The sequence below is a fragment of the Sarcophilus harrisii genome, chromosome 6, assembly GCF_902635505.1.
Source record: "Sarcophilus harrisii chromosome 6, mSarHar1.11, whole genome shotgun sequence".
Lineage (NCBI taxonomy): Eukaryota > Metazoa > Chordata > Mammalia > Dasyuromorphia > Dasyuridae > Sarcophilus > Sarcophilus harrisii.
In genome coordinates, this window is record NC_045431.1 from 204,966,939 (window position 1) to 204,982,834 (window position 15,896).

Consider the following 15,896-nt stretch of genomic DNA (forward strand, 5'->3'; position numbering starts at 1 on the left):
TCAGCCAAAGTAGACTCATTTATCATGCAGCAGACAGAGTGACACTGAAAAATGGATAAAGTTCATGGTAAGAATAGAAAAAAAAAAGTTGTTTTGATATCTCCATAAATTAGCAAAGAATCAAGACGAGAAGGGTTCAGGGCCTGCTTGGTTGTGGAAAGGTACTGCTTGAAATAACAAGGTAGGAGGTTGGGAGTCTGCAGATGTGGAAGATCTCTTTTTGTTTTGAAAGTGGTAATGTGGTCTCTCCTACTGTCTTCATCTGAGAATGAAAACTGGGTCTTGCTATCCATTAATCAAACACCCAAGCATTTTCAAAACTATATAAATTCCAATATTTTCGTGGTCGTTATAGAAGTGTCCAAGTGGTCCAGTGGATATGACACTGGAATGGAAGTCAGGAAGACATTGAGTTCAAATCTGTCACATATACTTTATAACCGTATGACTCTGGGCAAGTCATTTCACTCTCAACACATTCCCTTTTCTTTTAGAAATATTTCCACTGGAGCAGGTAGGTGACCCAGTGTATAGAATACTAGCCCTGGAGTCAGGAGGACCTGAGTTCAAATTTTATCTCAGATACTTAACACTTCCTAGCTGTATGACCATGGGCAAGTCACTTAACCCCAATTACCTCAGCAAAAGAGAGAGAGAGAGAGAGAGAGAGAGAAATATTTCCACTTCAGATGTTCATGTAGACTATAGTTTGATCAACCACAATTAGACACATAGTGATGTCATTTTGCTCTTCTTTGAGAATGGACAACAAGCAACCCATTTCCTTATCTGTAAAATTGGGATAATAAGGATCTATTTCACAGGTCACTGAAAAATTAAAGGTATTAAAATGAGCAATGCACTTTATTAACTGTAAAAATTTCACTGTTATCATTATTAATTACCAATGATCTCTTAATAGTCAAATCTAGCCTTTTCTCAGTCTTTTAAAATTTTTTTGGTGAGGCAAACCTGGGGCTAAGCGACTTACCCACATAACTAGTATTAAGTGTCTGAGACTGGACTTGAATTCAGGTCCTCTTAAATTCAAGACTGGTGCTCTATGCACTGGGCTACCTAGATACCCCTGGGGGGGTATCTTTTTTTAGTTTTGATCCTGCTTGATTTCTCTAAAGCATTTGACACTTTTAACTACCATTGCCTCCTTAATACATTCTTCTCTCTGGGTTTTGTCTTTATTCTTTGTGTTCCTTTATGTCAGCTCCTTCCCAATCTTCCATTGGATGGATCATTAACCATGGCACACCCTGTAATGATTTTAGAAATCTATCCCCCAACTATCTCTGTAGTCTCTTTGTAATCTCATCAGTATCAATGAGCATAATTATCATCTTTCTACAGATGACTCCTAAATTTTAGTTCTTCACCCTGATCTGTTGGATTCTTCTTTCTTTTTTTCCTCCTCCTTCTTCTTCTCTTCCTCCTCCTCCTCCTCCTTCTTCTTTTCCTCCTTGTTTTCTCCCTCCTCCTCCTTTTCTTCCTCCTCCTCCTTCTTCTCCTCCTCCTTCTTTCTTTTCCCTCTTTCTTCTAGTCTCCTAAATTGGAACCACTTTGACATCATCCTTAGCTCTTTATTTTTACTCACCTCATCCATCCAGTCATTTGCCAAATTTTGCAGTTTTGCCTTCTCAACATGTCTCTCATATGTCCCCTTTTCTCCACTCACACAGTCACCATCCCACTTTAAGCCCTATTGCAATTGTCTCCAAATTAACCTATGTACCTCATCTCTCCAATCCATCTCCCACACAGCTGCCAAAGTGATTTCCTAAAACATAAGTCTGACTATGTCATCTCCATTCCCAACCCACTCCCCCCACCCAAACACACTCAATAAATTCCCATTGCTTCCTATTACCTCTGGGAGCAAATATATAGCACTCTGGTATTTAAAACTCATTATGACTTGGCCCTAACCTACCTTTTCAGCCTTTATACACAGCCTTCTTTATGCAATCTAAGGTCTGGCTAAATCATGCTTTTTGCTGTGCCTCACGTGTAACTCTAATCATTCTTCTCTGGGCATTTTTCAAGATGTTTCCCCTGCCTAGAATGCACTTCTTCCTCCTCATCTTCACCTCTTTCAATCTATGGTTTCTTTCAATACTCAGCTAAAGTGCCTTTCTGGACGGGGTCTTCCCTAATGGCTCCAGCTACTAGTGCTTTCCCATTCAGAGGTACTTTGTATCTGGTTTGTTATACCATTAAATGGTATATAAGACTCCCTATGAGCTGGATGTTGAAGTTGTTATTGTTGAGTCATTTCAGTTGTGTGTGACTCTCTGTATGACCCCATTTGGGTTTTTCTCAGCAAAGATCCTAGAGTGGTTAGCTATTTCCTTCTCCAGCTCATTTTACAGATGAGGAAACTGAGGCAAACAGGGTAAAGTAACTTGCCCAGTGTCACCCAGCTTGTAATTATCTGAGATCAGATTTGAACTCAGATCCTCCAGACTCCAGGACTGTCCTCTATTTCCACTGCCTTACCTAACTATCCCATGTTGACTTGGAAAATCACATTAATGTTTTCTGTGTTTCTGTGTTATCTTGTCAAATATTTCCTAATTATATTTTAATTTAACTGAGCCCAGCACTCAGGAGTATTGTGGGCAGTTTGACACCTCTGGTCCAAGGCAACTAGTATTTGTTTAAGGTCACACACAGACACTATGAGTCAGAGGTTGGACTTGAGTTTTGACTCTGAGATCTATTCTCTATCAACCAACCAATGCTTAACAAAGATAAAGACAATCCTTACAACAAAAAAAGCCCCCGAACCTTTACCATCCTGTGAGAGAGATAACAGGAATACTAAAATAAATACAAATTGATTAATATTAAGTGCACATAAAAGGAATGCAAAGTGCTAGGAGTTCTTAGGATTCCACTAGGTTGGATTCAAAGAACATTATTAATGTTGCAGGCAGCCTAAGAATCAAGAAAATCAGGTTCTTCCAACACTGGCTTTTCAACCCTGGACAAATCACTTAACCTCGTTGTAGCCTAATCGTCTCTCTAAGAATTTCAGTTGCTAAGTTGCTAACCTGCATTTGTTGAGGGAGTTTCCATCTTGATGAAATTCCAAGTTTAGACCCTCTTTCTACCCTGCCCCAAAAAGTGTTCAAGGAATTATGGCAGGTAGCAGAGATACAAAAACAGAACAACAATCCTTGAAGAGCTTATATTCCAGTGGTGGGGGAGAGGGATTATGTAAACAAATAAGTAAATATAAAATAACTTCGATAAGAAAGGAGATCATAGAATTTAGAGTTGGAAATCATCCAACTTTAGCCCCATTTCACAGATGAAGAAACTGAAGGCAACATAGGTGAAATGGCTTGTTCAAGGTCACTCACATATGTGGCAGAGTTGGGACTCAAACTCAAGCCTTCTGACTGTAATGTAACTCAGTTTCCCATTCTTTGCCACTGTATAAACTGATACACAAAGGGCAACGAGGTAGCAGAGTAGATAGTGTTAGACCTGGACTCAGGAAAATTCATCTTTATGAGTTCAAATCTGGTGGTTACTAGCTGTGTGATCCTGGGTAAATCACTTCATCCTGTTTACCTCAATTTCTTCATCTGTAAAAATGAATTGAAGAAGAAAATGACAAATCACTCCAACTGGAAAATTAATTTTTGAGAAAAAAAAGCCCAAATGGGGTCATGAAGAATTGGACATGACTGAAAACAATTGAATAAAACTGACCTGATGCAGAGTAAAATGAACAGAACAAGAAAAATAATTTTTATAATCACAAAGCATTGTAAAGGCAAACAACTTTGAAAGACATGAACTCTGATCACTGAAGTGAACAACTACAATCCCAGGGAGTAGATAATGATAGGTACTATCTTTTGACAGAGATGACATTCTTAAGGTGCAGAATGAGACATATTTTTTGGATATGGCCAATGCAGAAGTTGACCTATGCTGATTTGTTACAGGTGTTTGATTTTTTTTTCCATTAACACTGGGGTGGGAGAAAGAGAAAATAGTTTTTTTAAGCAAAAAATGCATTTTGATTTTTTAAAATCTACATATTATTAAGATCACCTGTCTCCCAAAGTCCTGTAGGAGAGATGAGCCTCGTCCAGTTGTGAAGGAAGCCAGAGCCTAAGGGATAGGAGCTCTGGGGGCGAGTCTGGGAAGGTGACGTGACATCCTAATGTTATGTTCATAAGGAGAATATGTCAGAGGATACTTTCTGTGTCTGAGACTTTCAAGCAGGGACCTAACTAGTGAGTTCCAGATTCATTCTTGATCTAATTTTTGCCTTATTTGCTCTGACTCTTCAGAACACCACATACTCTACAAGAAGCCTTTCCCAACTCCTCTTAATTTTCTTCTATTAAGAATTTCTGATCCCACACATAGCCTGTTTGTAGATATGTGTTTGCTTATTGTCTCCCCCATTAGATTGTAAGCTCCATGAGGGCAGGGACTATCTTTGCCTCTCTTTGTATTCAGTATGATACTGAGCACATAATAATCACTTCATAGATGATTATTAACTGACTAACAAACTGATTTTGTCTCATTCACGTACATTATATGCATTAATTGTAAAGCTCTTTAATAGCAGGAACTAGTAATTTTAGCTTTGTATTATCAGGCCCAAGTACAGTATCTTGTGCTAAGGTTTCCTAAAATGAACTATGTTTCAAATGTGCTTTAATTAAAGAGATGTCACGTGTGAAAAATCAGGACTCACCTGAAAAGATGAGTAGGGAGGACTTGAAGTAGAAGCCATATGGCCCCTTCTCAGGGAGCCTGGAGACAGGATACTTTTTCAGGAACTGGTTGGACTGGTAACCTCTAAGGCTTCTTCCAACTTCAAGGGAGTCTAGTATTCCAAAAGTAGAAATTCCCTGATAATTTATTTAATACATCTCTCATTTCAGCCGTCCATGCCAAGAGTCTTGTGGCAATCCTGCATCTTTTGGTGGCTTTGTCCCAGTATTTTCGAGCCCCAATCCGACTCCCGGACCATGTTTCCATCCAAGTTGTGGTGGTTCAGGTAAGAAGGGGGGAATGCTATCTCTACATTCTATAGACCCTAAGTGACAGAGGGGAGCCATAGAAAGAAATTTCAAATTTGCCTGTATGCTGTGTTTGTGTGTAAATGATATAAATATAATGATGGATGTGTCTGTGTGGGTGGATAAATTTGTAGGGGTAACTGTACATGCACAAGTGTAACATGTAAATGTGTAAAGTTTTCTGATGACCACATGGAAGACAGAGTGTGTGTGTGTGTGTGTGTGTGTGTGTGTGATGAGTATTGTTGAGTATTGAGCATGGATTCAAGTTTGTAGCTAATGCTACTCAGAGCAGCACAGCTAGAGTTAGAAGTAGCCCATTCCTAGCTTAATAGATGGAATTTTCATTTTCCTAAATGCTTTAATGTTTAATTATGAGACAATGACAACGTACGCAAATAGAAATTTCCTGGAGGCAACAAAAAATCGTTTTCATGATCATCATTATCATCTTCTTCTTCTTCATCCCCTTCTTCACCATCATTATCATTATTGATATTATAATTTGCACTGTTTTGTGCCTGGAGCTGATGGAGATTAGGACAAGAGCATGGAAAGATTAGATTATAAAAAAGAAGTCAAAGCTGGAGCTGTAGAGATAAGCATTTTTGGCCCAGAGGTTGAAATCAACTTTTCCAAAAGAGTGGGCTAGAGATAAAAGTGGCTAGCTAAGTGGCATAGTAGAGTTCTATGCTTGGAATTAGGAAGGCTCATTTTCATGAGTTCAAATCCAGCTTCAGATACATATTAGGTATGTGACTCTGAACAAATGACTTAACTCTGCCTCAGTTTCCTCATCTGTCAAATGAGCTAGAGAAGGAAATGGTAAACTACTCTGGTATTTCTGCCAAGAAACCCACAAATGGAGTCATGAAAAGCTAGATATGACTGAAATGACTAAACAATAAAAAAAGGTAAAGAGGGGAGAAATCTGGATTAAGCCTTAGATTACAGGATGAACACAGAAAGGAATCAAGTAAAGAAGCAAAGAAGGATTGGTTAGAGAGGTAGTAGAGAATTGGAGCTTTTCTATTTGACCCCAGAGGACAAAACCAGAAGCACTGGATGAAAACGACAAAGTGATAAATTCCTATCTTGATGACAAGAAAAACAGTCTAACTGCTAGAGCTGTCCAAAAGTAGAGTCGATTCCCTCAAGATACAGCCAGTTCCCCTTTAGGGAAAGCCTTAAAGTAGATGCTAGACTACCACCGGTAGGCTGCTTAGTGATGGAAATTCCTCAGAGGGTTAAGCTGAATGGCTGCTAAGCCCCCTTCTAGTCCTCAGAATCTGTGATCCAGGGAAGTGCTGAGAGAAAAGGAGAATTTCAAGAAGCAATGGCTGTAAGAGAAATCAAAAAGAATGAAGAACAGGCGGAAAATAAGAGAGTGGGCTTTTGAATATGAATATGGAGTCAGTGCCCTCTGCAAAGAAAATTTCAATAGCTTGGTGAAGGACAGACAGGTGAGCAGGCTTCATAAACCAGATTACTGGGTGAAAGGAAACAATGAACAGTGAGGAAGCAGCAGCCATGGATAGGGATACTTTTGGACAAAGATTGGAGAAACATTGACAGGTAGCTCAAGTAGCTTTGGGGGACTAAATAAACAATCTGGGAATTGTTTTGGTTAAAAGTGAGGATATTTGTGTCTGAAGAAAGGGAACAATAAAATAAAGAAGAGGGAATGACCAAAGATCCTAAAAAAGGAGGGCAGTAATTTTGAGGGTCGTCTCTGTGAAAATGAGAAGGAATGAGGTCTGGACCCACAGATGGAGAATGAAAAAAGCTCCATCTCTGAGACTAGGGAAGTGGAGGAAAAAACAGAGAATGTACAATGTACAACTATTACATCTAATGTTCTCTCAGTTACCTGGCTATGTTTTATGTTCCCTTATCAGCTTGGATGCTCAATAAAGGGTCTTCTTATTTGAACTTTTTCTCTCTTAATATTGAGCAGAGGGATTTGCTCACAGTAGGTGCTTTAAAATATATATTGAATAGAATATTTTCTGACTCTGCTCATGGTCCCTTCTCTGGACACATTCCAGCTTGGCAATATTTCTTTTAAAGGTTAACCAAAACTTAACACAGCAGCCTAGAGATGGAAAGGCAGTCAAAAGCCCTCAGTTTACATTTTGGACAAATCACTTAATCTGTGTGAGCCTAAATTTTCTCATTTCTAAAATGGAAATCATAGAACTCATACCATCTATCTCAGAGGATTGTTTAAAGAAACAGTTTTGTAAAACTTAAAAGTACTGCAGAATATTAGTTTTAATATTTAGACAAGTATGTGTGTATGTATAGCTCCTCCTAGAACAAGAATTCTTAACCTGGGGTCTATATAGATAGATTTCAGCGAGTTCATGAACTTGGATGGGGAAAATAAAAAAAATTACATTTTCATTTTCACTAGCCTCTAACTGAGATTTAGCATTTCCTAAAATTATAAATTAAAATTTTATTCTGCAAATAGGTTCACAGATTTTATCAGACTGTAAAACGGATTCAGAAAGTTTAAAAATTCTATGCTAGAGGGTCTCAGTAAAGTTAGAGCTGAAATCATCTCTGAGAATGCAAGAGAGAGAGACAAGAGGCATTCTGGGGAAGGAAAGTCCTAGAAGAGGCAATTTGTGAAAGTAGCTGGAGTCAATGAGGGATGAAGATAGAAACTGCCATTAGCACAGAGGATACAGCTGAAGGGAGAGAACATGAGTTTCTATCAAGCAAGGCTGCAAGAATCCTGTTTTGCTGTGTTTTGTAGCCTAAGAGCAGGGAAAGGAGATGCTGAAAACTGGTACCATGGGTTTGGTAGTAGTGAGATGGTAGGTAAAGGAGTACAGAGCGTGGATTATTTCTGACATGGTTAACCATTAGGCATGAGATAGACAGGCTGGGGAGACAAGAACTACTTAGTGGCCTAAGTCAAATGAAAAGGGGAGATTCTTTGGTTGCCCACAATCAATAATCAGTTATTATGTCCCTGCTTCGTGAGGGCCAGACATTGTGCTAACTGAGCTGGGTCATTGAGTGATGTCAGGGAAGTAGCTGTGATGGGAGAGGGAGAATGCATGGTGGGAGCCTTAAGCTGGGGTGAGGAAGAAGAAGCATAGGGCCCCACACTAATAAAGTCCAGGACCATAAGAGGCCATAAGAAATGGGCAGCCGTGGCCTCCTTAGTCTGCATGATTCATTTATTTCCAAACTCTGAGCTTTGGCTTCTTCCCCAGCAGCTGGTCTCCCAGAATGCCCCTGCTGTGCCGTACACAACTTCACAGTCCATTTGCCCAGAGCTAGTACAGGGTACCCGTACTAATAATGACAGCTGACATTTATATGGCGCTTAAAGGCTTACAAAGCCTTTATATGCATTATCTGAGTAAAGGAGCTCCAAAACAGAGCTTTCTCTTTTGCTCTTTCTCTTTTAGTTAAAAGCTTCCTTTCCTCATCCCACTCCAATCCATTCTTTTACTCACCCTTCTTACTTCATGAGCATTTTACAATAATATAATTTGGAGAAATCTTTCAGATTTGGTTCCTATATCTTGGATTCTTTTAAATGATGACAATAGCAGCTTACATACATCATGTCAAATAATAATCTAACATATATTTATAATGATCTTATGCTTCTTTTTTATTAATAAAAGCTCATATTTCTGTAGAGCTTTAGGATTTACAAGGTACTTTCCCATTCTGTTCAAGGCACATAGATGATGGCAAAGTGAATAGAGTGGAATAGTCTGGAATCAGAAAAACCTGAATACAACCATGGTCTCAGATACTATCTATCTAACTTAGGACAAGTCATTTTGCCTCAGTATCCTCATCTATAATGAGGATAATAATAACACTTACTTCCCAGGGTTGTTGTGAGAATCAAATGAGACATTTATAAAGCACTTAACACAATGCCAGGCACAAAGTAGGTACTTAATGTTGTTTCTCATACATAGCAGTATCATACAGAGGAAGGAGCTGAATTCAAATTCTACCTCTGATGCTTAAAATCTGTGTGACCTTGGACAACTCAGCCTCCATGAGCCTCAGTTTCCTCATCTGTAAAATGAGCAGTTAAACTATATCAACCAGTGGTTCTCAAACTTTTGTTTTCAGTATCTTTATCCTATTAAAAATTATTGAGGATCTCTCCAAAGTGTTTTTGTTTATCTGGGTTATATTTATAGATATTTACCATATTGGAAATAAAAACTATTTTTGAATTTGTAGAACCTCTAAAAGGTTTCAGAGATCCCCAGGATTCTCTAGACCATACTTTGAGAACCATGGATATAAACTAGCCCCCTGAAACTCCTTCCAGCTCTAGATCTAGGATCTGCTGACCCATTCCCTTATTTAATCCTCATACTAGCTCTGTGATGAAAAAACAGAAGCTATGAAATATAAGATTATTTACCAAGGGTGACATAGCAGATTATCAGAAAGCAGCATGGTATGGTAGAAAGGGCTCTGAACTTAGCAGTAAGGAGACCTGAATTTGAACCCTGGAGATGGTAGGTAACTTGTCCAAAAAACTCATATCTGAGGAGAGATTTGAATCAAGGTCATCTCGACCCCAAGTCTAGTCCTTTGACACCGACACCATCTGGCTGCCTCGAACAAATTGTCCTTTCCTCTAGTGAGATATCGCAAGAACTTGTTCAGTTCTGGGTGCCACATTTTTATGAGGGACAGACTGGGGTGTGAGCAGGGCAAAAGGAAGAACATTTGATTAAACTAATTTTTGTTCAACATCTGTAATGTTCAGAGTCTTGCATTTTATATTATTGAAGATAAAAAGTTTAGGAAATATGGTATGCTTGTCCTCATAGAGCCTGTAGTCTGGTAGAGAACTATGACCTCCATATAGATAACTATAGAATAGGATATTCAGGGAGCTATGGACTATAAAAGACAAGACTTAGAATAAGACATAACAACTGCCTGATTTCAAAATGCTATTCTCTAAGAAGAATCAAGTTTTCTCTGCTTAACTTCAAAGGTCAGAATGAGAACCTTAAATGGAAGTCAGAGAAAGGTCCTCAGTATAAGAAGTCTTTAGCAATCATTGTGGTCCTAAAATGGGGTGGGCTAACTCATGAGAAGTGAGTCCCCCATCACTGGAGGTACAATTGTCAGAGATATTGTAGAAGGAAACTCATGCTTCAAACTGGGGATTGACAAGATGACCTCTGAATCTTACATTTTATGTGAGAATTTACCTACCATATCCAAATCCTTGTAAGCTCTGTCTCTGGAGGAACTGTCATATCATCTTAGCAATTACTAGCATGTCTTTTAGTCTACATTATTTCTCTAAACCAGCCATAAGCATCAGGGGAAGAGAATAGATTGCTTTTTTGAAGATGTGGCCATTCCAAATCCTTTTTTCATACCTTATTCTGAGTTCAAAAGAAGACATCAGCTGGTTTGGGTTTTTTTTTTTTTAATATCTCCTGAATACAATTTTGTTAAAGAGATGGAGAAAGTAGGGCACAGTACATAAATGGCATCAATGCAATTCAGGTTTTAATGGTTTTTTTTTTCATTATCGAGTTAAACATGCACAAAAGCTGAAGGCAGAGGTGTCGGCAGGAATTCATTTATTGAAATACAAAAGGAAATATTCCAGGCACAAATACGTGCTAATGTGTTCTGACTAATCAGCTGGCTACTTAGGAGTCATTTTCACCCAGATGTTCTTATTGCTTTGTATAAAACCATCAGTGATCAGACCTAATTAAACACTGAGGTTATATGTACATTCAATAGGAGGGGAAAAGAAAGTAGGCAATGGATACCCCATGTGGTCTGGGTTACAAGGGAAATTTTTTTTCCCTACTTTGATTCTGTATTCTAATTGATCTGAGCTAATTAAGTATCTTGTCATTTTACATTTGAATCATATATTGAGAATCAGAGGGGACCTTTGGGGTCACATAGTCCAGCCCTCTCTCATTTTACCAATGAGCCTAGAGAAAATAACTTAATCACTTAAACATAAGCTTCAAGGTGGAATTTGAACTCATGTTTTTGGATTTGAAAGGCCACAGTACCATGCTGCTTCCCTTATAAAGTATAAGCTGATTAGGGCTTTTATAAGGGATAGGTTCCACCCTTTCCCTAAGTGCTTAAGTGCTGCATGAGGTCCCCAACAACACATCCTCAAAATCATCCCCTATCTTTGGAGTCCCCTTGTTGGCATCATATTAGTTATTTCACTGACATTACATTTGGTTCATTTTGGGGGCAGCAGGGTTACTTCCTTCTACACCACAGCTAATGCCCTTTTCCCACATCCCATTTCCCTATCTCCTAGGAAGCAACAGGATGCCCTCTCTTGGGTTGGGTATGCACTGTATCTTAATAAGAGATTTACTATAAAACATTTGTTGAAAATAGCAGAGCCAGAAAGTTTATTCCATGTACAGAACTCCCAAGAGGAGAGCCACCAGCTTTTTTCTTGGCCCCATTGTACTTTTTTTTTTATCAGTGACTCACATGTAAACCTAGACCAAGTATCCCTATTAAATTTGTGGGTGACATGAAGCTAAGAAGAATGCTAGCCAACATGTTTCTGGATCAAAAAAAAAAAATCCTGACCAGTTAGAACAATGGACTGAACTGGAGGAAATAAAATTGGTTAGAGAAAGCTGTTATGTCCTAGACTGGATTCCGAAAGACAATTGCATACATATAGGATAAGGGAGACTATAACTGATGTGGGAGAAAAAAAAAAATTTAATGGACTATACAGTTCACTTTGCCAAGAAACTGAAACTACCCAATAACAACCACAAAAAGTTCAAAGTGAATCAACTGTATGACAGAGAGCCAAAAAACTAATACAAACATAGGCTTCATTAATGGAAGAATAATGCCCAAAATAAGGAAGCCTCATTCGTAACATCAAGAAATGAAGGCTGGACGACCACTCGTTGAAGGTGCTATGGAGTATGCAAGGTGGTCCACCATGTATCCTGAGATGGTACCAACTCTGAGAGTCTATAATTCTGAGGGAAATATGCCAAGGAGAAAGAGGGGGAAAGAACAGATGAAAGGAGAATGATTCAAACCACCAGCTCTAAGGAACTTGACATTCCTTTCCTTCCTCTTTCCTGCTGATTGTCTTCGATCAGACCTTATCTTCACTAGAATTAGCTGTATTGATTGGATGGACTAGACCTTGGGTCTCCCAACCATGTAAGCCTCATGTTGGCTTCCAATATAATGATCCTACAACCCCAAAGCTACACTCCTATACCCTTCCTCTGTTCCCTACTCCCCTTCCATTGCTCCTGTATACACCAGTAATATTGCCAAAGCCCCGCTTTCATTTGGTGGATGGATATAATGGATTAGATCCATTATTCTAATCCATTATATTATTATTATATTATAATCCATTAGATTATAAATTCAATGAGGGCTGGAATTGTTTTCTGCCTGTTTTTGTATCCCAAGCACTTAACACAGTAGGTTACATTTGTTATTTAGTTGTTTTTTTTTTTAGTCATGTCCTACTCTTCATGACCCCATTTGGGATTTTCTTGGCAAAGATACTGGAATGACGTGTCATTTCCTTCTGCAGCTCATTTTACAGATGAGGAAACTGAGGCAAACAGAATTAAGTCACTTGCCCAGGATTACATAGCTGAAAAGTTTGTGAAGGTGGATTTGAATTCAGGAAGAAGAATTTCCCATTACTCCAGGCCCAGCATTCTAGCTGCTATGCCAACTAGCTGCCTGGCACAGAGTAGCTGCTTAATAAGTTTTTATTGAGTTGAATTGAAATGAATTGAAATTATTCACCCTCTCCACTCAAAAATGTTCAGTGGCTCCCCATTGTCTGGCTGCAGAATCAAGTCCAAACTCCTTAGTTTGGATAGCAAAGTTCTCTGTCCAATCCCAATCAATTCCTCTCACTACTCTCCCACACAAACCTTCCCAGGCAAATTAATCATACTACCCTACAAACACACACTTTGTGCTTTTAGAACACATCCCACATCGCAGAGAGATGTGAAGAAAGCATTTTATAAAAGCTGGAGAAAGCTGAGGTTTTGTTATTCTAATTTTTCCTGTCTCACCTATACTTGCTTTCCCTAAGGGCTTAGTCCTACACATTCTCCAAGACCCAGCCTCTTAGGATCACTCCACATGGGCTTCCCCTCCTCACTGGACTCTGCTACTTGCTACTCATTTATTATTTCACGGCTCTGTCTTGCCTCCTTGCTATGTTCTGAATTCCATGAGGGTAGAGATGTCTCTGAATCATCTCTTTATCCCCTGTGATGTGCCTAGAACATTAATAATATGCTATGATCACCTTAATGACAGTCTTGCAGGTACTAGGTGCTCAATAAAAATGTGTAGATTGTCTGTGCACCCCAAGTACTTTTCTTAAATCCAGGAAGTAAGCCAGACCCAGGTAGGTCTTACCTGGCCTACCATCAATGAGAAATCATTTTCAAATTGGCCTACCAATCAAAAATGACCTCAATGAAAAATAAAAGCATCCAGATATCCTAATTTAGGAAAAACAAAAACAAAAAAATACACCTTTTCTTGAATGATTTAGACTGGCTTATAGGATGGTTCTAGATTCCCAAGACACTATGCCCTTCTCTGCTTCTCTTTACCAGTATCTCCCCAGCTAGGGAAAAGGAATGGCCATGTCTTCAACGATTTCATCTTACTGTCCATTACTGGAGGTGAACATTTTGCCTCCAGAAAAAAAAAATTAACAAAAACAAGCCAAAAAAAACCCTACCTACTTGTTGAGGGAAAGCTTCTAATTAATTGCCCATGAGTGGAAACCATACAATCCCTGTCACTGAAAGTCTGGAGCCCAATTTCCTTTCAAGCCCTGTCTCTTCTCTGAGGGTACTTCAAAGTCATTGGTTAACTTTTTCAGTCTTATGAGCTCTGAACTGAGGGTTTTTTCCCTTTTTTTAATCATCACTTTTTCCCCCTTGTTTCAGAAACGGGAAGGAATCCTCCAGTCTCGGCAAATCCAAGAGGAAATAACTGGTAACACCGAGTATGTCAACACCATTGTTGCCAGAAGTTCCGTAATGGAACACAGATGTTTCTCCGAAATCCATCCATTTGCTGATATTTAGCTTTCATTTATTGGGGTTCCACGAGGGATTACACTTCAGCCAATGATTATAGCTTAGCCTTTTTCATGCATTCAAAACATGCCTTTCAATACCAAAGGCATAGAGTTGGGTGGAGAATGGGAATTAGCAGTGATTTGGAATGGGCTCATTTTGTGGCACTACAGGAAAAATACACCCAGAAAATCCAAACCAGCATGAAATCTTCATGCCATAAACATGGAATTGAATTAAGATTTTTAACCTTCAAAAACCATATTTTTCCATTTTCTGAAGCTGATTTATTTGATCAAATTCCATAACTTAAAAAAAAAAGGGAGAGGAGGGGAAAAAAAAAAACTCTTTATAAATCTAACCATTTTCATTTGCCTCTGAGCAGAAACTAGATCATCCCTAACATGAAGTTTTCCTGGGTTAAGTAAGAAAAGGGGAGGGAAAGGAGGCAATGTGAACTGGGGGGGAAAAACTCTGGAGACCCTATATGACCATAAGGAATTGGTGTTTCTTCTCCAAATCAGAGAATTAAAGACAAAGGGAACCATAGAGTTTAGAGCTAGAATTTCCATCATGGTACAATGGGAAAGAGCCTTGAATTTGAAGTCAGAGGATCTGGGTTCAAATAATTCTCTTTTTTCTTAGTACCTATGAAAATTTGGGAAAGTTGCTTTTTTTCTCTGAGTCTCAGTTTCTTCATTTGTAAAATGGGGAGATTTGAGTAGATGACATCATTAGATGATTCTTATGGCAGACAGTTGCTTCTATCTGGGCTGTATTTTTGGAACCTGGGAACCTGGAATCTAATATTCTTTCCTTAGGTTCTTTCCCCCATGGCCTCCATGTATCAGTAAGGTCTTTGTCCCCAAGTGTTTGCATTATTCAAATTCACACTGAATACATGTTTCCACTGAGCTGGAACCAATTACCCCATTGTACATAATTATAAGTTTGAATAGTATAGATTTGAATATATGAGACCACTTCAAGGGATTCGGCATTTGTACTAATTGGGATCCAGCTGTTGTGGGGATTCCTTTCAGATAGGGATTGGTACTAAGTAACCACTGAGGTCAATTTCAACTCTAAAATCTGGGGATTCAATGACTTTGTTTAAATCATGAAATAGCTTTTGAATAATAATAGCTGACACATACATATAGCATTTTGAAGTTTGCAGAGGGCTTTAATTTACATTATTATCTCATTTGAGCTTCACAGCAGCCCTGAGAGGGAGATAGTATTTGCCCCATTTTTTACAAAAAGATCAAGTGACTTACCTATGGTCTCAGAGCTAGTAAGTGTCAGAAGTGGGACCGTTCTGAAGCTGAGCCCTGTACCCAGTCCTGCTTGCTGTGGTGCCCCTCTAAAAGGGCCTCTCAGCCGGATTCTGTTGGGCCAATCCTGGGCAGCTCCTTGGTGGGGAAAGGCGAGCACAAACACACAATTCCCATAATTGCAGCTTCCCTCATAAAACTCAGTGACAAGAGGCTTTCTGAGCTCTTCCAACAAAAGAAAAGCTTCTAATCAACCATAGTCAGAGCCAGGAGGGGGGGGATTAGGCTAGTCATCTGAAGATGCTCTTAAAGGTTCCCTCGATGACCAAAGATAGCCCATCCAAAGGGGATGAGAAACATGTCATTCTCTCTCTTGTTTTTTTACCACAGGGCTCTATCAGGAAGGCATGGTAAGTCTCACAGAACTGACATCTCTG

At 39.0% G+C, this 15,896-nt stretch overlaps 1 protein-coding gene across 1 annotated transcript in view; it reads left to right on the plus strand.

Moving 5' to 3' along the window:
* PARVA (parvin alpha) overlaps positions 1-15,896 on the plus strand; it is a 160,837-nt gene that overhangs the window by 115,223 nt on the left and 29,718 nt on the right. Inside the window, exons 6-8 of the mRNA XM_031941900.1 lie at positions 4,929-5,044; positions 14,051-14,109; positions 15,850-15,869. Of these exons, the coding sequence (XP_031797760.1) occupies positions 4,929-5,044; positions 14,051-14,109; positions 15,850-15,869 (195 nt within the window). The remainder of the gene's footprint in view (positions 1-4,928; positions 5,045-14,050; positions 14,110-15,849; positions 15,870-15,896) is intronic.